The sequence below is a fragment of the Choristoneura fumiferana genome, chromosome 8 (genome assembly GCF_025370935.1).
Source record: "Choristoneura fumiferana chromosome 8, NRCan_CFum_1, whole genome shotgun sequence".
Taxonomy (NCBI): Eukaryota; Metazoa; Arthropoda; class Insecta; order Lepidoptera; family Tortricidae; genus Choristoneura; species Choristoneura fumiferana.
In genome coordinates, this window is record NC_133479.1 from 4,211,069 (window position 1) to 4,235,857 (window position 24,789).

The 24,789-nt window shown below is 38.9% G+C and overlaps 2 protein-coding genes across 2 annotated transcripts in view; one reads left to right on the plus strand and one right to left on the minus strand.

Annotated features, from left to right (window-relative positions):
• The window catches only part of LOC141430169 (uncharacterized), a 167,510-nt gene that overhangs the window by 127,105 nt on the left and 15,616 nt on the right, over window positions 1–24,789 (minus strand). The gene's annotated exons all lie outside the window — the stretch shown is intronic.
• On the plus strand, window positions 768–5,236 carry LOC141430168 (uncharacterized). Its single transcript, XM_074090741.1, has 2 exons — window positions 768–825; window positions 1,419–5,236. The coding sequence occupies exon 2, from the start codon at window positions 1,433–1,435 to the stop codon at window positions 5,039–5,041; it is 3,609 nt and encodes a 1,202-aa protein (XP_073946842.1). The 5' UTR covers window positions 768–825; window positions 1,419–1,432; the 3' UTR covers window positions 5,042–5,236.

A 24,789-nucleotide genomic window follows, 5' to 3' on the forward strand; every position in this document is an offset into this window, starting at 1 on the left:
AAGCTCGTGGTAAATTTCAAATGAAATTCCGCACTTGAATTTCGAAAAACTCAGAGTCAGAGATGCGAGCCGGGGTTTGAACCCACGACCCTCTGCTTGAGAGGCGATAGGTCAAACCACTAGGCCACCACCAAATAACTTTATAGAGATATAATTTATTTAAACAAAATGCATTATAAAGTATTATATATTATTATTATCTTAAGTATGACTCTATAGTAAGTATTCTTATATCTGTTAAAATAAAGTGAGGGGAAACTGCTCACAATTTGAAATGCATGCTTGGTAGGTGAAAATTTGTGTCCCAGTTAATTTTGCCAACCAATCAAAACTTTAACACAAGCAACATTTTAGTAGTATTAGACAGAGTAAGGTAAGTTCACCATATTTAAATGTTAGGTGTTTTCAGATTATTTCATAGACTAGGTTTCTCAGTAACGGTGGAAGCGATTTGGATGAAATTTGCTATGTCGGTGTTTTCGGGGGAATGATCTATGATAGCTCGGTTATCACGAGGAAAACGCGTGTCTGAGTTTCACCCAGTTACTAAAATGTAAATAGTCTATAAATATTATTAAACAAATTCATTCATATTTTTTCCACAGTCGGTAAAGCTTAACATAAACTTTGAAAATTCCAGAAATTATTGCACACGAACTTCACAACCTTATTTTTCTGTTGCACGCCACTCTGCACACGGTACAATTTTGCGCACGAAATTGAATTCTCGTATATATATACGATGGGCGCGCGCACTCATTATCAGTACCTACAAGCCGATTGACCGACGCGTGCGTTGATAACTACGATAGCAAATCTACTATTGTAAGTACTTTGGAATTGTTTGTTGTTAATTAAGGGCATTCAACTTTGTGTGTAAATTTGATGCGATTTTGTTGAGTTCTCGGACATTTAATAGTGTTGTAAGTTTACAACTCGTCATAGCAACCTGATAAAAAGAAGCCATTCAAAAAGACCTGTTTAAAGGTGTTATAAATTTATAGTCACAATTTGTTTGTTTGTCTTTTTATTGTCTTGTGGCTTCGATTTCCACTTTGTTTGTTTTGTCGGGCTTAGAATGAAAAACAACTCATTTTTGTTTATTGTTTGCTTTAATGGAATTTATTTCATTTAGGTACACTGTCGTGTAGAAAGGCAGTACATTTATAAAATTAGTTCTGTGATTTGACTACGTCGCTATGCTTCTTCTATAATAAGTACTTGGGCGACCTTGGGGATAAAACTCGGTAACCAGCGTTTTCCCAGAGATAAGACCGAGCTAGATTGATTAATCATCCCCTCTTCCTGTATATATATATATATATACAAGAATTCTTCGTTTAAAGGTACTTTTAGATAAGTAGAATACGCTTCGATCAACAATTATTCGCTAACTAAAGAATTCTCTTCTTCTACAGAAAATCGAAACAAAATGCCGTGCTGTAAAGTAACCATTGGAAAGAACCGCCAATGCAACATGGAGTGCTGCAAACCTGACTGTTTCTGCATTCCAACTGGAGGAAAGACTTGCGTTTGCCTCTGCGAAGATGACAAAGGCAACATTGTTAGGTGCGACGACTGCAAGTGTAGCCCCTGCAACTGCAAATGCGACGACTCTAAGTGCACCTGTCTCACTACTGGTGGCGCCACCTGCATCTGTGTGTGCCGTGACGAGAAGGGAAATATCAAGAAGTGTAGCGACTGCGACTGCGTCGAAGAAAAGGGCAAAGCAGGAAAGGCTTGTGGCAATAAATGTGTCAAGGCTGGGTGCAATTGCATTCGTACTAAAGGAAAGAGCTGCGTATGCCTTTGCGAAGATGGCAAAGGAAATATAGTGAAGTGCGATGACTGCAAGTGTAGCCCCTGCAACTGCAAATGCGATGACTCTAAGTGCACCTGCCTCGCTACTGGTGGCGCCACCTGCATCTGTGTATGCCGTGACGAGAAGGGAAACATCAAGAAGTGTAGCGACTGCGACTGCGTCGAAGAAAAGGGTGACGCAGAAGGAAAGGCTTCTGGCAATAAATGTGACAAGGCTGGGTGCGTTTGCATTCCTACTAAAGGAAAGAGCTGCGTATGCCTTTGCGAAGATGGCAAAGGAAATATAGTGAAGTGCGATGACTGCAAGTGTAGCCCCTGCAACTGCAAATGCGACGACTCTAAGTGCACCTGCCTCGCTACTGGTGGCGCCACCTGCATCTGTGTGTGCCGTGACGAGAAGGGAAATATCAAGAAGTGTAGCGACTGCGACTGCGTCGAAGAAAAGGGCAAAGCAGGAAAGGCTTGTGGCAATAAATGTGTCAAGGCGGGGTGCAATTGCATTCGTACTAAAGGAAAGAGCTGCGTATGCCTTTGCGAAGATGGCAAAGGAAATATAGTGAAGTGCGATGACTGCAAGTGTAGCCCCTGCAACTGCAAATGCGATGACTCTAAGTGTACCTGCCTCGCTACTGGTGGCGCCACCTGCATCTGTGTGTGCCGTGACGAGAAGGGAAACATCAAGAAGTGTAGCGACTGCGACTGCGTCGAAGAAAAGGGTGACGCAGAAGGAAAGGCTTCTGGCAATAAATGTGACAAGGCTGGGTGCGTTTGCATTCCTACTAAAGGAAAGAGCTGCGTATGCCTTTGCGAAGATGGCAAAGGAAATATAGTGAAGTGCGATGACTGCAAGTGTAGCCCCTGCAACTGCAAATGCGAAGACTCGAAGTGCACCTGCCTCGCTACTGGTGGTGAAACCTGCATCTGTGTGTGCCGTGACGAGAAGGGAAACATCAAGAAGTGTAGCGACTGCGACTGCGCCGAAGAAAAGGGTGACAAAGCAGGAAAGGCTTGTGGCAATAAATGTGTCAAAGCTGGGTGCGTTTGCATTCCTACTAAAGGAAAGAGCTGCGTATGCCTTTGCAAAGATGGCAAAGGAAATATAGTGAAGTGCGATGACTGCAAGTGTAGCCCCTGCAACTGCAAATGCGACGACTCTAAGTGCACCTGCCTCGCTACTGGTGGCGCCACCTGCATCTGTGTGTGCCGTGACGAGAAGGGAAACATCAAGAAGTGTAGCGACTGCGACTGCGTCGAAGAAAAGGGTGACAAAGCAGGAAAGGCTTGTGGCAATAAATGTGACAAGGCTGGGTGCGTTTGCATTCCTACTAAAGGAAAGAGCTGCGTATGCCTTTGCGAAGATGGCAAAGGAAATATAGTGAAGTGCGATGACTGCAAGTGTAGCCCCTGCAACTGCAAATGCGACGACTCGAAGTGCACCTGCCTCGCTACTGGTGGCGCCACCTGCATCTGTGTGTGCCGTGACGAGAAGGGAAACATCAAGAAGTGTAGCGACTGCGACTGCGCCGAAGAAAAGGGTGACAAAGCAGGAAAGGCTTGTGGCAATAAATGTGACAAGGCTGGGTGCGTTTGCATTCCTACTAAAGGAAAGAGCTGCGTATGCCTTTGCGAAGATGGCAAAGGAAATATAGTGAAGTGCGATGACTGCAAGTGTAGCCCCTGCAACTGCAAATGCGACGACTCTAAGTGCACCTGCCTCGCTACTGGTGGCGCCACCTGCATCTGTGTGTGCCGTGACGAGAAGGGAAACATCAAGAAGTGTAGCGACTGCGACTGCGTCGAAGAAAAGGGTGACAAAGCAGGAAAGGCTTCTGGCAATAAATGTGACAAGGCTGGGTGCGTTTGCATTCCTACTAAAGGAAAGAGCTGCGTATGCCTTTGCGAAGATGGCAAAGGAAATATAGTGAAGTGCGATGACTGCAAGTGTAGCCCCTGCAACTGCAAATGCGACGACTCGAAGTGCACCTGCCTCGCTACTGGTGGTGCCACCTGTATCTGTGTGTGCCGTGACGAGAAGGGAAACATCAAGAAGTGTAGCGACTGCGACTGCGTCGAAGAAAAGGGCAAAGCAGGAAAGGCTTCTGGCAATAAATGTGTCAAGGCTGGGTGCGTTTGCATTCGTACTAAAGGAAAGAGCTGCGTATGCCTTTGCGAAGATGGCAAAGGAAATATAGTGAAGTGCGATGACTGCAAGTGTAGCCCCTGCAACTGCAAATGCGACGACTCTAAGTGCACCTGCCTCGCTACTGGTGGTGCCACCTGCATCTGTGTGTGCCGTGACGAGAAGGGAAACATCAAGAAGTGTAGCGACTGCGACTGCGTCGAAGAAAAGGGTGACAAAGCAGGAAAGGCTTCTGGCAATAAATGTGACAAGGCTGGGTGCGTTTGCATTCCTACTAAAGGAAAGAGCTGCGTATGCCTTTGCGAAGATGGCAAAGGAAATATAGTGAAGTGCGATGACTGCAAGTGTAGCCCCTGCAACTGCAAATGCGACGACTCTAAGTGCACCTGCCTCGCTACTGGTGGCGCCACCTGCATCTGTGTGTGCCGTGACGAGAAGGGAAACATCAAGAAGTGTAGCGACTGCGACTGCGTCGAAGAAAAGGGTGACTTAGAAGGAAAGGCTTCTGACAATAAATGTGTCAAGGCTGGATGCGTTTGCATTCCTACTAAAGGAAAGAGCTGCGTATGCCTTTGCGAAGATGGCAAAGGAAATATAGTGAAGTGCGATGACTGCAAGTGTAGCCCCTGCAACTGCAAATGCGACGACTCTAAGTGTACCTGCCTCGCTACTGGTGGCGCCACCTGCATCTGTGTGTGCCGTGACGAGAAGGGAAACATCAAGAAGTGTGATGACTGCGACTGCAGCGAAAAAAAGGGTGCAAAAGCAGGAAAGGCTTATGGCAATAAATGTGTCAAAGCTGGGTGCGTTTGCATTCCTACTAAAGGAAAGAGCTGCGTATGCCTTTGCGAAGATGGCAAAGGAAATATAGTGAAGTGCGATGACTGCAAGTGTAGCCCCTGCAACTGCAAATGCGACGACTCGAAGTGCACCTGCCTCGCTACTGGTGGCGCCACCTGCATCTGTGTGTGCCGTGACGAGAAGGGAAACATCAAGAAGTGTAGCGACTGCAACTGCGTCGAAGAAAAGAGTGACATAGCAGGAAAGGCTTGTGACAAGAAATGTGATTGCATCGCCTAAGCCTGTCGCAATAAGTTGCGCAATGCTTCCTAAATTTCGAACCTATATAATCGTCACGTATTAATCATCTTAATTAAATTATCATTTTTTAGCTGCTGTAAATTTGGTTAAGGGTTGGTTTTCAATATGTATTAATCCGTAAAATAATTATACATACTTATGCAATATTTTTTAATAAAAATCTTTCAATGTGTATTCCTGTTTATTTTTGGCTTGTCTTGGCTCTACTAATGGTTAGTGTACAAAACCTGTTCGTAAATCATCTATTAGTATGCTAAAGAGGTTTTTGAAGCCTTTTGAGAAGCTTGTCACGTTGCAAGACGGTTGTTGATAAAAATACAAGATAAATGGCCATTAGTCTTCTGCGTGTCGCAATTTATGATCTAAGGCTTGGCTTGCATGGGCGAATTAAAAGATGTATCCTAAAGTCAAGTTTTGTTTAAAAACCTAAGAGTACGGTTTTCTAAATTCATGTCATTTATTGTAAGACCACAGGTATCTAAATAAGGTTTTAAAGGTTTTACAGTCACTTTCCAGTCAAAAAAAAAACGTAATACATTAAAATAGGTATTTAAGGCATTTATTGTATGGGCCATGTTGCCTGAATTAAACTGTTTATTATTATTATTATCGTGTCTTTTGTCATAGATAAACAATTTGTAATATTATTTATTATTATAAAAAATACTGCTAAAATATCGCTTGAAGTAGATGGAAAAGTAAAATTGAAACCAGATTTAGGTAGAGAGAGATTTAGAGACCAATAAATCTAGATTTAATATTTCCCAGTGAGCAAGTGATCAGTGACCATATAAAATGTTAATTCACTTCTCTGACTGCGTAATATCCGCATTATGGCCAAAAATAAGTTAATCTCAGAAATCGTAACAAATTCAACTCTAAATATACGAGTAAACTATGGTTAAAATAGAGTTCCGACATTTATATTGATTTATTCAACGTGTTTTGTAATATTACGTTATTATGACACCTCATTTATATTAATAGAACCAGTTACTAGAAATATTATGTCTGCTTCGGAGAAATAAACATTTTCCTTGCTTAGAACCATAATTCTAGTTATTATTTATTAACTTGATTATTCGTATAACTTGAATTAAGTGAGACATTTAGGGGGAGGAGAGGGGATCGAGTCAATCCTCATCCAATCTCACATGGGGTAGAGGGTCTCGGCAAAAATCTCGCAATTGTTTTTCCGTAAGAAACAGTGTAAAATTGTGAGAAAACTATACTTATATTTAATTAATCAAAACATGTTTCTTCGCTAAAAATTACTTTAAAAATATGCGTTTTGAAAAATCTCATGTAAGATTAGGGGTGGGGAGGGGGTTGAGGAAAATTTCACTACATTTCACTAGGGGAGAGGGGGGTCCAAAGTCGCCAATGTTGCCTCACGTAAATAATCGATGCCCCCCCCCCTAAATACAAAAAATGGAAGAATGAATGTTTGCTATCCAGTAATCACAATTATTTTTGCAAACCATCTCAACGAGTCTTAACAAGTTGAACTTGAAAATTTAACCGTCACGGCACAGTTAGCATCGAGACGATCAAGATAACCGACATGGTTAAACTTGAACCGCGAAATAACTGAGCTCAGGCAGATCAGGCTTCCGGCCCCTATTGGCACTATCAAATTATATAGTTAGAAAAGGATGGAAAACCAGATTATATACCCGCCAAACATATTAGTATACCGCCTAACCACAGAACAGGCGTTATTGTCTATTCTTTCTGAGACACGGTATAAGACGAGGATGGAAAGAAATGGTGAAGGCCTCAGAGGTTTTATGATCAAACACACTGAATCACAATAGTTTTCGCTACTTCTTACTGTTACAAGGTGTAGGATGAGAGTAGAAACAGAGGCTGTATTGCGTAACGATTCTGGCGCTCGCGATCGCAATCAAATGACAGATTTCGCATACAAAAACCGGCCAAGAGCGTGTCGGACACGCCCAAAATAGGGTTCCGTAGCCATTACGAAAGAATTAAGTAATATTTTTCCTAAATCCTCTTCGGGGATTTCGTATTTTATACGGAATCTTCCAAGTTTAGGTATATTTTATACCTTAGGCTGCTATTTACTCATAAACTACTAATAATTCTCAAGCAAACTTAGCCGTTATAGTTTTCCTTGAAAGTTTGATACATTTACTACCATTCTGAATTTTTCTCAAATTTTTCCACCCACCAGTGTAGATTTTAGAGGGGGGGACGCTCGATTTTAATGAAAATTTGCACTTTTAAAGTTAAATATTTCGCAAAGAAATCACTGAATCGGAAAATCGTTTTAGCAAACCCCTAATGGTTTTAAAATACCTATCCAACGATACCCCACACTATAGGGTTGGATGAGAAAAAAAAACACCCCCACTTTACGTCTATGGGAGGTACCCTAAAAAAATTTTTTTTTGCATTTTAAACTGTGCCATTTTGTCGGCATAGTTTACTTATATATCCGTGCAAAATTACAGCTTTCTAGCATTGATAATCTCTGAGCAAAGCCGCGGACGGACAGACAGACAGACAGACATGGCGAGACTATAAGGGTTCCGTTTTTGCCATTTTGAACTTTCATACGATTGTGATGGCGAGCGTGAAACGTTAGACAATACGGCTCCAGGTCTCGATTCAATGTTATGCTCAATTTCAAGATCATAAGGCGGATGACGTCCACTGTTGAACAAAATTAGAACGCCACAATGAACGACAACTCGCCACTTGCATCCACCGCTTGTCCGCAACTCTCGCGATGTCGTCAGCCCACACATTGGGAGGCCTGCCATTACTTTGTCTTCTGGTTATTAGCCATTTGAAGCACTTTAATGTAGGTAAATTGATTAGTGGCATCAAATGCCATATTTTGGAAATTTCTTTTGCCTGCTGTTTATACTAAATATTATAATTATCTCAATGAGATTTATTTGCACATTTTAATCAAGTTTGAAATTAAAACCGCCTTTTTAAAGTAAGCCATTAACGTAGTAAATTGACCTATAATTAATCAGCTTAGAGACTTCCGAGATACATATTAATTTAGTTAGAATCAACCAAGTACCCCGAAGTCAATGGCCTGTATAAAAGGTCAACAAAACAATAAAAAACGATCATTTCCTTGGAAGCCTTCGAATATAATATATGATTATATGTCGGGGATCGACCAGACATTAATTTTGTAACACAGGCACGGAGTTGGAAAATGAATTTTAATGTTAGAAGTGTAAACCTTATGGAAGTCACTAGCACCAATATCTGACACACCAATATCTGACACACCAATATGCATAAATATCTGATACGAAATGATATTGTAACGAATAACTCACGTCTTAAACCGAGTTTAGTTCGACATGTTTCGGGCTATTTCGTAGCCCTTCTTCTCAGGAGCACGCGACTCGGCGGCTGCCGCAACACGTACACTACGCTTTGCTTTGCTTTGCTTTGTTGCGGAAGAAGGGCTACGAAATAGCCCGATACATGTCGAGCTAAACTCGGTTTAAGACGTGAGTTATTTGTTATAATATCATTTATATGAGTGAGTCTCACGGTAGTTTCATATCTTGATACGACTCTATTTCTAGGGCCGTTGTGATGTTTTTTTTTATTCTACTGGTTGGCAAACGAGAAAGTGGGTCTCCTGATGGTAAGAGATCACCACTACCCAGACACCTGCAACACCAGGGGATTGCAGATGCGTTGTCAACCTAGAGGCCTAAGATAAGATACCTCAAGTGCCAATAATTTCACCGGCTGTCTTAATCTCCACGCCGAAACACAACAGTGCAAGCACTGCTGCTTCATGGCAGGATTAGCGCGCAAGATGGTGGTAGCAATCCAGGCGGAACTTGCACAAGGTCCTACCACCTGCAAAACTGGGCTAAATTTTGTGCCGCTGAGTATATTAGTAAATTTTGATACAAAATCAAGCCACGGTTAAGATCGTGGGATCACGGTGGATGCGGAAAGCACAAGACCGGTCTGAGTGGAGAGCCTTGGGGGAGGCCTATGTCCAGCAGTGGACGTCTTTCGGCTGATATAATGATGATGACTTTTTTGTTTGACTGAAGAAACAAATACGTATCCAATATTTTCCGATACTCTAACTAAAAGTTTAAATAGAATCATCATTTTTTTTAAATATAATTATTATTATTAAGAGCCGTGGTGGCCTAGTGGTTTGATCTATCGCCTCTCAAACAGAGGGTCGTGGGTTCAAACCCCGGCTCGCACCTCTGAGTTTTTCTAAATTCATGTGCGGAATTACATTTTGAAATTTGCCACGAGCTATGCGGTGAAGGAAAACATCGTGAGGAAACCTGCACAAACCTGCGAAGCAATTCAATGGTGCGTGTGAAGTTCCCAATCCGCACTGGGCCCGCGTGGGAACTATGGCCCAAGCCCTCTTGTTCTGAGAGGAGGCCTGTGCCCAGCAGTGGGACGTATATAGGCTGGGATGATGATAATTATCACTTTTCAGAGGCCAAGTCGCTTAAAATCAAAATTAAATTCACAAACACTGAATTCATTTCTGTAGACCGTAGGTATTCACTTCACAACAAAATATGATAATATAACGTGAATAAAGACTTAGGTTGCGTGTGCGCATAAAAACTGTATTTGTTGTGCGCTGAATTAAGATGCCTTAACTGTATTTTAAAGCGATATAAGAATACAATAAGGCGAGTTTATTTCACGGGTTTATGATGGATGCAGGTCACTTCCAATCGAAGCAACTTTGTGATATTAGGGGGAGGCCTATGCCCCCCAGTTGGACGTCACACAGCCGATATGATGATGATGATGATGACTCATTATTTAGGTTTACTAGAGATGGGCCGAATGTGGCTTGAACCTAATACAAACTTCGGCCAAACATTCGGTAAAAATACAAAAATTCGGCCGAATGTCGGCCAAAGTTCGGTTCATTAACCTGCCTTGAGTAAATTTTAAGTACGAGTAGATAGATAAGAAGAGGTTGTTAAATTTTATTGTTGAAAAAATAATTAAAATACCTACCTTTCTCAATACGTACAAGTGCTACCTCTAAATAAATTTAAAATTAAGTTAGTACAGATACTGTCAGAAAAAACATATTACTAATGTAAAGGAGAATAACTTTGGCAAAATGTTTTATTTCGCAACTTTTAATTTTTCCAACTGTTTAATATTTCTGAAACTGTAAATATTTCATATTTTATATAAACTTATTCCTAACTAAATAAAGGATTCTACACGATGGCCCTGAAATAAATCCTGAAATATTTACAGTTTTAGAGTTTGCGAAAATCAAAATTGCGAAATGAAACAGGTTGCCAAAAGTTACGTTGCGAAAAGGCAGTACTCGAGAAAAAACATACTATAGTGTAAAGGAGTTTCTCACTTAAGGCTAAAAAATAATATTTGCATGCTATAAATTAGAAATAGCAGAATAAGCTGCCTATTGTCTTAATGTTACCTAATGATATTTTATGTAACTACTTATTCTTTGCAAATAAATATATTATATTATATTCTTATATGTACTTTGTGAAAATTGCAAACCAAAATCAGTTTTGTTTAATTAAATTTACGAATTGTAGTCAAAATGTTTATTAAAAGAGTAGGTAAGTACTCGTACTAAGTTTATTTAATTTTTGTTGCATATTTTACTGATATAACAGACATGTTTTTTATTAATTTAAGTCACAAGTAGGTTTTTTTTCTAGTGCCGAATGTTCGGTTCTTAAACCGAATTCCGCCCGAATGCCGAAGTTCGGCTCAAGCTGCCGGTTAAACCGAATGTAAGACGAATTTCGGCCCATCCTTATACCAACTCATTTAGTATTTTGAAAATAGTCTCGCGCCCCATGCGTTCAACTTTCCAGTTTTTACAACCCTATATTTTATCCTCGTGAAATTTCATTACAGGTGAACACGAAAATGTTTCTAGCGAGTTTGCAACTAACTAGCAAAACATAAATCTACAAAATCACGTACTGCTTAGCCTAACGGTTATAGCTCGTGTTATGTTCCACATAACACTAAATATAAAGTTATCACGTGGCGTTACGCGTTAAAAAACTAGCGGCGCCGCGCGGCTGGTAATCCGTAACCTTAGCGGAACCGAGTGGGCCAAGTTATAGACGCAGGCGGGAAGACAGAAAAAAGGTTTAGTATCGTTATTAATTACAGTCCGGCCATTGCTTACCTTGTAATTTTCTCTCTGTGTAAGTTTTCTGTATCGCTTACTATTTCTGGTGTACAATAAAGAGTCATTTTATTGTATTGTTTGTACAATTAGACATATATAGTTATTGATATTGACGTTATACGTTACGATAATTCGATATATAAACAAAACGTTGGGATCCTTTTCGTCGAAAATGTTTTTCCCAAATGATTTCCCAACTGTTTCACACGGACGAACGATTTTTTTTCTGAAACTGTGAACGATTAAGGATATATTTCAGGACTATCCTGTAGAACCCTATTGGTTCTGTTAGGTTAGTTTTATAACAATCCTGAATTATCGTTCGTCCATGTAAAACAGTTGTGAATTGTATCATTATGGGAAAATATTTTCGGAAATAAATTAGAGCACCCAAAAAAGTATTGTATAGTACCTAGCAAATAGTTCGGCGTAAATAACATGACATTAGCTCACATAAGCGTCCTTCCAACGTCTTATTACACCCGGAGTATTTCGTATTACGGATTTTCGGAAGTCTTAATGCAGTAGGTAATAATGACGGAGATTATGGGTAGAGCACTCATTGTGGTACCTTGTAATTTTACTACAATCTCGGTGACAGTACGTACGCCTTTGTCATACACCATGTATGTACTGTACATCATGCGCTCGAGCCTGGGTTCGCACTTCTGAGTGTTCCGGAAATCATGTGCGAAATTACATTTGAAATTTACCGTGAACTTTACGGTGAAGCAAAACATCGTGAGAAAACCTGCACACATCTGCAAAGAAATTCAATCATGTATGTGAAATTCCCAATTTGCCCAGGGCCCGCGTGGGAACTAGGGCCCAAACTCTATCCTTCCGAGAGGTTCTGTACGCTGCAGCCAGAGGTTTATAGGCCAATGAATTCTGCAATCCATCGGTACTTTGTCATTTACTTACACCACACTAACTGCCATATTTCGCGACCGTTATCCCTTACCTGGAACAAAATATTTTTAGTTAAATTAGAACAATGATTGCGATATTTATTTTATTACTGCATTGAAAACATCTTTAAGGTCAAAGTGAACAGACACCTTCTAGGCAAACGTGTACCATCTTAGGCCTCATCTTCGCCTTCCATCAAGCGAGATTGAGGCCAAACGTAAGCCTATTTTGCATAAAATAAAATTACGTGTTTGGCAATAGATGTGTGCTCGGGTGTATTAACCATATAGCTTTAATAGTGACACGTTCAATTACGCGCTCCAACCATCAGAAATGACGACGTAATGAATCCGTATCGCTTATGACATGGACTCATCATCATAAGGTAACGGTGGGATCATTTCACGCGACACGGTGATGCGAAGTGTCGCACGCTGACGTGCAAAATCATTGATGATTATACCGATAAAACAAGATTGGCCCCCATAGGACGATGACTCTGCTGTAGACATGTTTAGCATAAAGTCTGTTCGGAGAGTTGACCAGTACTATGATAACGTCTAGGAATAACGACTGTCGTTAAAGTATCGCAATTATGTAGGACAAATGTCGCTTGTCACCGCGCGTAGTGAGTTTCGTGGTACGAGGCACGCAGTTGTTGTCAAACGCGCCGTGCTTTCGACCAACCCTCTCGAAAATCTTGATCGCTTGAATACACGAGCGAGTAGCGAATACTGCCATATGCATCTAAAGGCAAAAGTCAAGGGTGCGGCGTGTGGTAAGTTGAGTTATAATGTTATCTTTAAAAAATCTTAGTAAGCACAGCTTGTATGTATATCAAATACATAGGTTATTTCATACAAATCCCCAGCCCCCGTCATCAACCAGTAAACAAAGTCATAAAACGCGTAAACAATAAACAAAACTGTTTATTATTCATTAAGTATGAATCACAATCATACTTTGCCCACGTTAAATTCCTTTCGATCCAGATTTCAAGAAAATCACGAGTAACACATAAAACGTGCGTAAATCCAAAAATAATATTTAAACGACCATTACATTCCATAAAACTCTATAAAATGTCGTAAATGAACGCGCGGAAAACTGAAGTTTCGTTTGGATGTGGACGAAAACATTTGATAAAGATAAAGATAAAGATAATTTATTTGTCAAACATGAGTTCCTATATACAATTATTAAATTGAATATATAGATGTACAATAATTTTATGTCCTGTCCTTCATGTCTTGCCTTTCAGCATACAAATTTTTAACTTATGAATTTAAATAATTATACAATAAAAAAAAAAAAGGAAATAATTAAATTACAATCAATATTATATTAATGTTATATAAATCATTTTGTAGATAAGATAAGATAAGATCAGTGGAACATTTTGAATCTAGTCTATATTATCTAGTAGATACTCGTTAACTGAATAATATGCCTTGTCGGTTAAAAAATCTTTCAATGCTTTTTTGAAACTAGGTAATACTTCCTTCTCTGTTCTTCTTTGAGATAATTTTGTAACATACCTACACATTTTTATTTCATTTTATTTATTTTTTCCATGTTGTCACTATCCCAGCTTAAGCCGTGGTAACATAACATCGTCTTAAGTTTATTTAGTAGTTAGATGTTTAAGTATATTTTATCTATTCGCTCTTTATTTTAAAACTATTTCAAGAGTCATCTGGTATTTAAATAAGTAACAGTTATAAATAATTTCGCGCACACAATGCATAACAAAAATAGTTTTTCTTGTGTAAAAACAATTCATCTGAATATTATTAATTTATTAACTTTGGCACACAAAACAAATTGTAAACATGCGGTACAGAAATGAGAATAATTATTACAAGTTATTCTTTCACGTTATAACAGCTGAATATATTTGAATGAAATTAAGTACACTATTGTACACTGCTGGACCAATGGAATAACAAAAAAGTAGGTTACTATTTATTTATTTGGGTTTAAACGCAAATGAAGACCAAATCCCGTAATTTCAATTAAATTGCCAGACCTAACGCGAGCGAAGCCCCGAGCACTAGTGCATAATAAAAAAACTTGTACTGTTTAAAAAGAATATCATCATCATGTCAGCCGAAAGACGTCCACTGATTGACATAGGCCTCCCCCAAGGCTCTCCACTCAGACCGGTCTTGTGCTTTCCGCATCCACCGCGATCCCGCGATCTTAACCAGGTCGTCGCTCCATCTTGTTGGAGGCCTACCGACAGCTCGTCTCCCGGTCCGCGGACGTCATTCGAGAACCTTCTGACCCCATCGGCCATCAGTCCTGCGAGCAATATGCCCCGCCCACTGCCACTTCAGTTTCGCAATTCTTCGGGCTATTTCGGTAACCTTAGTTCTACTGCGGATATCATCATTTCAAAAAGAATATAAACTCCGCTAAATTCGTGTTCGCATTAACTTCACATTTTATTTGCCGTTCGCAATGATTTATAACTACGGATCCCTATCACCGAAACGTAAGGAACAGTTACACGAACACGCGTAAACTAAAGCCATTAACTTTAATACTAATTAAAAAAACATTCCGCAGGAAGTCATATTTTTATACTTGAACAAACAAATCGCTTGAGGTTTTAATGTTGCCCATGTATCCGAAAGTCGTCAAAATCCATCCATACTAATATTATAATTATGATTGGTTATTTGGAGTATTTTTGTATTTTTTATTTCAACTCCAAATTTGTTACTTTTACAGTCATCCCGTAAAACCATATCGAAAATACAAATTGAGACATGGATGCACAGAAAAACCAGAAAAAGAGATCAGCGCTGGGAATCGAACCCAGGTCCTCAGCATTCCGTGCTGCGTGCCATACCCCTACACTACCACTGGACATAAAATGTGAAGAGCAATTCTGTCTGTGTGTCTGTTCACTCTTCTCTTCACGCTTAAACATACCTACTTTGGGAAAAACATAGGATAGTTTTATCCCGGAAATGACATAGTTCCCGCGGGATACTTTGTAGACAGAGTCGCGTACAACAGGTTGTTAGGTAAAATATGTAGTGTCCAACGAACGAAAGAGTTTCAGTTTCGGCAGGTTTCAGTCAATTTTGACTAGCAAATGCATTCGTGGAGAAGTTTTCATAGTTGTGGAATCTTTATAAGGTTCTTAGAAATTAAAAATTAGTAAACAACGAAGTCATGTAAGAGCTCATTCTCATTAGATACTTCTTATTAGTAACTAGCTGTTGCCAGCGGCTTTGCTTTCGTTGTAATATTTCATTTTTTTTCCATAAAAACCTTCTCTTGACAATAACGAACACAAGTATAAAATAATTAGCGAAATCGTTCGCGAGTTTTGCGCTTAGCAACACATTTTACGATTATTTTTTATTTATATAGATATATTTTACCAGTCTGATTCATCAAAACTTTCAGAGAATTTATCAAATCACTAAACACAAGTGGGTGTGTTTTACAATGGACACAAGTCTCAACTAATTGACCAACCCGCACCCAAATACAGTAAATTTATCTCCCAAACGGAAGCGTATCAAATCGCGAACCAAACCCTGCGCCAACGCACCGACTGTACACTACAGCTGATGTCATACAGCCTTATAAGGTATCTTAGGAAACCTAACGCGTTTGTGTCCTCTAAAACAACATTAGTCAAAGGCGAGCTGCTTATGTGTCACTTTGATTGACTTAATGGTCAAATGCCAGTATTCTTTCGACCCATGGTAAGGTAAATGTCCCAGTTTTGGACATGCTAATGTCCAATGGATGACACCCAGCTGTTAAGTCTATTGCTAATGACATTAAATTAGAACAAGACCTCTTGCCTTGCGTTATCCCGAACAACTTAAAAAAATCGAATTTCATCGGAAAACATAGAAAAAAAAGAACAAAGGATTAGATTCATGTTACACTCGTAAAGTAGAGCTAGTTAGAAAAAAACAAAACACCGTCTAAATCTATTATCATCGTCATCGTCCCAGCCTATATACGTCCCACTGCTGGGCACAGGCCTCCTCTCAGAACAAGAGGGCTTGGGCCATAGTTCCCACGCAGGCCAAGTGCGGATTGGGAACTTCACACGCACCATTGAATTGCTTCGCAGGTTTGTGCAGGTTTCCTCACGATGTTTTCCTTCACCGCAGCTCGTGGTAAATTTCAAATGTAATTCCGCACATGAATTTCGAAAAACTCAGAGGTGCGAGCCGGGGTTTGAACCCACGACCCTCTGCTTGAGAGGCGATAGGTCAAACCATTAGGCCACCACGGCAATCTATTATGCATCCTCAAAATTAAACAAGCCCAATTCGGTATATGTTCTTCAATAATAAACTTTGTACCAAAACAACAACGCATAGTATAAAAATAAGATTATGTCAAATTAAGCCAGTTTAATTCTGAAAGTGCGCTATGTCTACGTCTTAATTTACAAACAAAACTATTATGTACCTTCTACTTGTTAACAACCCACCACGTAATAAGAAAAATAGATACAAGTTCACACAAAACTCATAAATGTAACATAAACCGAGAACATGTGTGTTTAATAAATTGCTCTGTATAATGTACCTGCGCGCGCGCATTCCAGCGTATGACAGCGCGCGTTGGTAAACAATGCTTGGCTGTATGCCAAGATACCTTTGTCTTCCAGGATGTGCGCGAAAAAGTTAACGTTCAAACGTCAACTTTGACAGACATTTGTTTACTTTGAGATAATTTAGGTGAGGCAGCTAAGGGATTGTATTGGAGTTTATTTTTGGGTGGCCAAAATGGGAATATGCATTTTGTTATAATGGAAATCATGGAGCATAGCAGTAAAGGTTCTGTCCACTAGAAGGTTTTAAACGACGATCTAAGTACACTGTTTTTAAGTATTTCAACTGAAAACCACAGACTCAGATACGCCAACAGTAATTTTTTATTTTAAGTTATTTATTTTCAAATACCTAAAAAATATTCGTATGTTTTAACATTACTTTTAACTTGATATCTTACTACACATAATTTGTACTTACTTGTCAGTTGCCCTTCGTTGTTTTAGAAGAAAATCAAACTGACAGAAAACGGCCGTATTAAATTATTTGAATAGTATGCAACTTCGCTAAACCTTTAAATTGGCATATTCGTTACTTTTAGACTAGACCAAATAAAAACTGGCTGTCGGACTCGCACACGATGGGTTCCGTACCACCTATACAACATTCATTAGACATTAGCAAAAAACGGCAAAAAAAACACGTTTGTTGTATGAGAGCCCCCTAAAATAATATTTATTTTATTCTGTTTTTAGTATTTGTTGTTATAGCGACCACAGCTACACATAACCCGTGAAAATTTCAACTGTCTAACTATCACGGTTCATGAGATACAGCCTGGTGACAGACGGACAGACGGACTCTTTATTGAACACCATTTTCGCCGCATTAAAATAGGTACTTATTCTTGATTGGGTCAAAAATACCTACATAATATGTTATTGTTCCAACAAAAACCTTACACTTCCAAGTCTTAACATCATTACGTATAGGTATCTAAGTCAATAAGATCAATAACATACAGCATATAACTATGCCAAGGCCCGGCCATTCATAAACCTGGACATATATCACGACGTTTACAACTCGCGTGTTACATTATTTTATCACTACTTTTTATGTTGCTCTGTTTTGATCTTAGCTATATTTACGTTGTTGTAGACATAAAAAAGTACGCAATTTGAGATAGTTATTTTCCTTTATGTTCCAAACTACTCTGGTTATGAGGGTCGAAATAAAGAAAGGAGACTTAAGATCCTATCCCATAGAAGTAGAGTTATGTTAATTGGAATGAAATCCACGTCTCGCTCCGATACCCTTGTAATTTGCGTGAGAGAAAGAAAGGAGAGAGAGGAGAGCGGAGGGAAAGAGAGATAGAGATAAAGACAAATGGTAGAAAAATATGTCACTAGTCTTCAATTTTATGATATGCAATAGAGAAAATTTGTATGCTGAAAGGCAAGACATGAAGGACAGGACATCAAATTATTGTACATCTATATATTCAATTTAATAATTGTATATAGGAACTCATGTTTGACAAATAAATTATCTTTATATTTATCTTTTATCTTTAGCTATGAAACTGCCAGGTCAGACTTTAAAACCAAGGTTAATGAAGCAGGGCTAAGGGTCTTGCCTTTTCCTTGGATCTCTTCCTTCTTTGCCTGGCCCTTGCCCATTTTATTTGGGGTCGATCCTCCGTATCACGCGTCTCCAGGCAGCTCGGTCCTGGGTCGTCTCTTTGTTGACTTGGGCTTCTTAACTACGGACATCCATGTGATTCGGGGTCGTCTTCGTCCTCGGGGTTAAGTTTCGATATCTAGCACTTTTCTGGTCATGTGGTTTGATGGTCGCCTCCTAACGTGTCCGTACCACCGCAGAAGGCTCTCCTGTAGTTTATCTGGGATAGGTTTCACCTTGAAGGTGCCTCTTATCTTAGCTTTTCCTCGGATCTGATAACTTTTTACAGCGAAAGCGTTATGAGCTTGTGAGTCTTGGCCGCTATTTTTAAATGAATTGTTTTTGCTGGAAGGGGATATAACCTCAAGAGTGTGTTTTACATTTTTTTTTCCATTGAGTAAAGTTTACCATGAGCATATACATTAAACATGTACAATCTTCAAATTAGGCGCGGGTGATTATTTTCTTGAATATTTGCGACTGATAGTATGAAACGTTTCTTAAGCTACCCAACTTATTACGTAGGTTTTAGTTAAAGTTTTAGTAACTATCTACATTGTTGCACCGCGATGAGCTCGAACTTATGTTTCTTTGTTCTTAAACTAGTATAACAGCGGCATGCGTACGGCTACAATATATTATTTAATTAGTTTTACTTCTGCAACTATTCCTAGACTTCAAAGATTATAATTTACGATTATTTTCCGTTTTACAATGTTCTACAACGATTATGCATGGGGTAATATATACAGTGTGAGTTTTCTATTGTGCTAGTAATATAATGCAGGCAACTCATATGCACATTGCATTTTGTTCAGTTTGCATTACAGACTGGTTCTGACGGCAATGTTGTGTTCTCTACATTATGTAGGTATCTACTTACCGGTATAGGTATCATATAATTATTTAGTTAATCTTATTACAGATTTTAATAGTTTAAAAATCCCCTTAAGATTCATAAAAGGCCGATATTACCCTTGTTCATCATCATCAGCCCGAAGACGTCCACTGCTGGACAAAGGCCTCCCCCTTAGAACGCCACAATGAACGACAACTCGCCACTTGCATCCACCGGTTTCCCGCTACTCTCACGATGTCGTCAGTCCACCTGGTGGGAGGACTGCCAACGCTTCGTCTTCCGGTTCGTGGTCGCCACTCGAGGACTTTTCTCCCCCAACGGTTATCTGTTCTTCGAGCGATGTGGCCTGCCCATTGCCACTTCAATTTGCATATTTTTCCAGCTATCTCAGTGACTTGAACTTCCGTATTCCGTTTACCCTTGTTGTCTATTTGCAATTAATAATATTGTTTTGTCTTGTTTCTGACTTTATAATAATATGGAAATTTTATGAAGAGTGAGTGAGAAAATATCAGATATCCCACTAATTCCTATTCCTACTTCTCACTAATGTAATAAATGTTTGTTTGTTACTCCATCACTTCAAAGCCGCTGAACCAATTTAGATAAAATTCGGTACTTAGATAGTTTGAGTCCCGGGGAAGGACATAGGATAGTTTTTATCCCGGGAAATTGCATAGTTCCCGCGGGGTAGCGATAAACGTATTCTACGCGGAAGGAGTCGCGGGTAACAGGCTAGTAATATTATAACTTGATGTTTGGATGTTTGTTATTGAATCACGCAATGACTCCTGAACGGATTTACATGAAACTTGGCGTACAGATAGACAAAGATCTACGTTGAGATACTCGTATAGGATAGGTACTTGATATCCCAGTAATGCGTTCGCGTGGCATAATATTTTAAGTAGAGGGCGCTGTCCAAAAACGGTGACGTACCGTAACTCGGCTCTCAAGATGACGTGTTAACTTCGTTTGCAATCAATAGATGGCGTTGTGCGTGCAAACGTTGTCCTTTCAACCGTAACCTTTTATCAAGCTAAACTCTATGACATTTATTTATTGCGTTACCATGGTAACAAGAATCGCGTAAATTAACGGTGTTCGTTGTATATTTCTAAAAATTCCACAGGCATAATATAACAGTTGAGGTAAGACGGTATTAAGCTACTTCTAATGGGGGCGAAGTCGCGGGTTACCTCCTGAAGCCTACCATATAAATATTTTGAAAAAAAATTACAAAGCAATTACAACCTAATTGTTTTGAGAATAAAGCCACGGCCGTCAAACTGCCATGGTGCAAAACAATAGAAAAACAAAATAATTTTTACTTTGTTACATTGTCATAGATTCCTAATTCCCTTGAACTTATTATGTACATTCTATTGCACATTGGGCCGCACGAGGCACGAGGCACGAGGGCACGAGGTGGCTAGTTGGTCATAATTTAGTATAATTTAGTAACGCGGGCAAATCTTAAATTTTAATTTTCTTTTATTATTTTAATACATTTAATATTATTTTATCCCCATATTCCCACGGGATAGGGATAAAAACTCAAAATCTCATCCGCTTCGTATAGAGTGATGAAATTTGGCACTAATATTTATCGCAACGTCAATAAATAATTAAATATATTCAGTGCCACCACAGTTCAGGTCACGCACACAAGAACACGTCTTTTCTTCACCGTCACTTCACCGTCGTCTTTTCGTCAGTTTCTCACCCATCACTCCAATCCTCTAGCTTCAGGATTGCTCCAAAATGCCAGTGTGGTTAAAAGATTAAAACGTAACCATATCATTTAAGTAATGCAAGAGGCACTGGTCTCTAAATTTACACAACGCCATTCCACATACAACTCATCTGATTATAGTCTGGCGACTGATTGCAGATTAAAACAAAAACCAAAAAAAAAAAAAACGTCGTGTAAAGACAGCAGGATTTTGACATTTACTCATTCATTTCATTCATTCTTCTTTTGTGCAATCAGTTATTTTTGTAACTGTGTGTGTAATCATTCACTTCGACTTACTAGACACTACTTATACCACGATGTAATTTATGGGAATTCCCATGATAAGTATAATCCCGAAATTCTTAGATCTTATGATTTATGCGTGTAGAGCCGCGAATAAACACTAGTTATTTATAAGTAAAGGTTGGTTTCCACTTGTACTATACAATGTTCTTAATGCTTCCTCCACACCATCTGCCGCGCAAGGCCGCGTATGAGCCGTGGGCCGGTATTTGCCCACACGAAGGTTTGTTTGTATTGCTGTTCTAGTTTAGTTTGAATCAATATTTGGGAGACAATTTAGAGGGACAGTTTGCGCAAGAGTTGAAGTGTGTTTTGAGATACAGAAACAGTAAGTAATGAAATGAATTTTCTAGCGTGAATGGGTATTGATTAGGCAAGCGTGTTCCATCTTAATCCACATCTTCGTTTACCATCAGGCGTGATTGTGGTTAAGCGCAAGCCTATTTTTAACCCCCGACGCAAAAAGAGGGGTGTTATAAGTTTGACCGCTATGTGTGTCTGTGGCACCGTAGCTCTTAAACGGGTGGACCGATTTGAATGCGGTTTATCTCATTTGAAATCAGGTTTTCCAGCAATGGTTCCTAGACATGTTTCATCAAAATCGGTTCAGCCGTTTTTGAGATATTGAACTTTGAAGTGACAAAGTCGGGGGTTTCCAACTTTTTTTTTTGCGTTAAAAAAAACCGTTCCTTTGTCTCTCTGTCTGTCTGTCCGTGGCTACGCTCAGAGATCGTTAGTACTAGAAAGCTTTAAATATCAATTAAGCCGACAAAGTGGTAAAACAAAAAGTAAAAAAAAAATATTATTAGGGTGCCTCCCACAAATTAACTCTATAGTGTGGGGTATCGTTGGATAGGTCTTTTAAAACCATTGCGGGGGTCCGAAACAATTTTTCGATTCTGTGATCTTTTTGCGAAATATTTAACTTTAATCTTTTTTTTTTATTCGACTGGATGGCAAACGAGCAAGTGGGTCTCCTGATGGTAAGAGATGGTAAAGTGTAAATTTTCATTAAAATCGATCGTCCCCTCTAAGATATAAGCAGTTGGGTGGAAAAATTTGAAAAAATTCATGATGGTAGTGAGTAAATCAAAACACAAGGAAAATTATAACGGCTAATATTGCTTTAGAATTATTAGTAGTTTAAGATAACAGCCTAAGGCATAAAATATATCTAAACTTGGAAGATTCCGTACACAATACGAAATCCTTAGCAAAATATTACTTTATTTTTTTGTAATGGCTACGGAACCCTATCTTGGGCGTGTCCGACACACTCTTGGCCGGTTTTTTTATTTTGTGGTACATAACATAGTATTTTTGCCTCTGGCTGCCCGGAACCGAGCTTGCCTCGTATACTTGGCCAGTTTTTTCCAATAACTAAAATTCTTGACAAATGAAAAAGCCAGACAAATCTAGACTTTAGACATTTTCCACGCACGACAAAAATATGGAACCAGCTTTCCGGGACAGCATTGGAGCTGTACAAATTAAGGATCTTTAAAAAACGAGTCTATCAGTCTCTCAAACGGTTAGCAACGCACCTGTGTTACCCCTCGTGTTGGCAGGTATCCCATGTGCGGCGGTGACTGCTTCCCATCAGGTGACTCCCCTTATACAGTGCCCCCATGCAGTGTGTTACGGGCAGCCAGGCTTTTTTTTAAGGGAGGTTAAAGTAACGTATTTCTGTAACTTACCCATGACATTAATTTAATTAATAAACTAAAATTCAGACTTTGTTAATTTTCTAACCAAATTATAATAGCAAGCAACTGTACATTGTCGGCTGTCATTTACATTTACTTGTCAATTTACTTTGCTGTACATTGCTGGCAATTATAATTTTGTTAAAAAGTTAACATAGTCTAAATTTTAGTTTACTTATTAAATTAGTCATGGTTAAGTTACAGAAATACGTTACTTTAACCTACCTTAAAAAACGCCTGACTGCCGGTAACACACTGTATAAAAGCGTATGGTAAACCTAGTCCCGCCACTTTTATACTGTAACGCTGTTCTATTCGTCAATTCTTAATCCATAATCTTGTTAGAAATGTCCCTATTAAAAAGCACCGCTACCAACAATTATTCGAAGGAAGCAAACTGCTTATTAAGGCTAACTCAGTGCATAACTGTCTAAAAGAAGGCTACACCAATTAAGACAGTTAAACGCATACCAACCTTCCTTCGTCACAGTTTCCAAGTTTTCACGCCTAATGAGATTTGCTATAACATTTTTTAAACTGACTGAAATAAAACTATTGTTATTTTATAACGTTTTATACTTTCGTGATTCTCACTTATAGACAAAATACCATAAACGGGACTTATCACGAGACTACTCGTGACCACGGCAACTGTAACGTTGCCGAAACGTCGAGGTAAATATTACTCGTGTAAAAATAGCGTGATAAGTCCCGTTAATGGTATTTTGACTATTGTTATTTTTACACTTAAAAAACAGAACAGTGTTTACAGGTAAAGCCATCCATAAGTATAATATTTTCCTCTATAATTTTTCTTTGCATTACGTTACTAGGTCAGATTCATTTTTATAAAACAACCGGAGCTTACTTCTCGATTAAATCTAATTATATTAAACTAGCGACCCGCCCCGGCTTCGCACGGATAATTAAAAAATCTTTAATCAAAAGCACTTGATCATTTTTCAGTTCCATTTGCCAAAAACTATGCTCACGCGAAGCTGGGGCACGTCGCTAATTATAATATCTATCAGATACGTATATAAACCTTCTGTAGAAAAATATCTAACTGATGGTGAACACAGAATTTAAATCCGTCGCTTAGTTTAAAAGATCTAAACGTAGAGACGGTGGGAAATTACTTTATTTTATACTAAGTAAAAAACCGGCCAAGAGCGTGTCGGACACACCCAAAATAGGGTTACGTAGCCATTACGAAAAAATAAGTAATATTTTTCTAAGGATATCGTATTTTATACGGAATATTCCAAGTTTAGGTATATTTTATACCTTAGGCTGCTATTTACTCTTAAACTACTAATAATTCTCAAGCAAACTTAGCCGTTATAGTTTTCCTTGTAAGTTTGATATACTTACTACCATCCTGAATTTTTTAAAATGTTTCCACATCGGTTTAGATTTTAAAGGGGTCTGAATCGAAAAATCGTCTAAGCAAAAGGCTTTTCCAACGATACCCCAAACTATAGGGTTGGATGAGAAAAAAAATCACCCTCACTTTACGTCTATGGGAGGTACCCTAAAAAATTTTTTGTTTTTAAATTTTGGTTGTACCATTTTGTCGGCATAGTTGGTATATATATATATCCGTGCACAATTATACAATAAATAATAATAATAATTAATATTATGCTTTCTAGCATTGATAGTCCCTGAGCAAAGCCGCGGACGGACAGACAGACAGACATGGCGAAACTATAAGGGTTCCGTTTTTGCCATTTTGGCTCCGGAACCCCAAAAGTGTGGTATCATACCAAATATGACAATTGCAGTCTAAATT

Bases quoted from the DNA above. Each gene is read 5' to 3' on its own strand.
- LOC141430168 (XM_074090741.1), top strand. From the start codon at position 1,433: ATGCCGTGCTGTAAAGTAACCATTGGAAAGAACCGCCAATGCAACATG.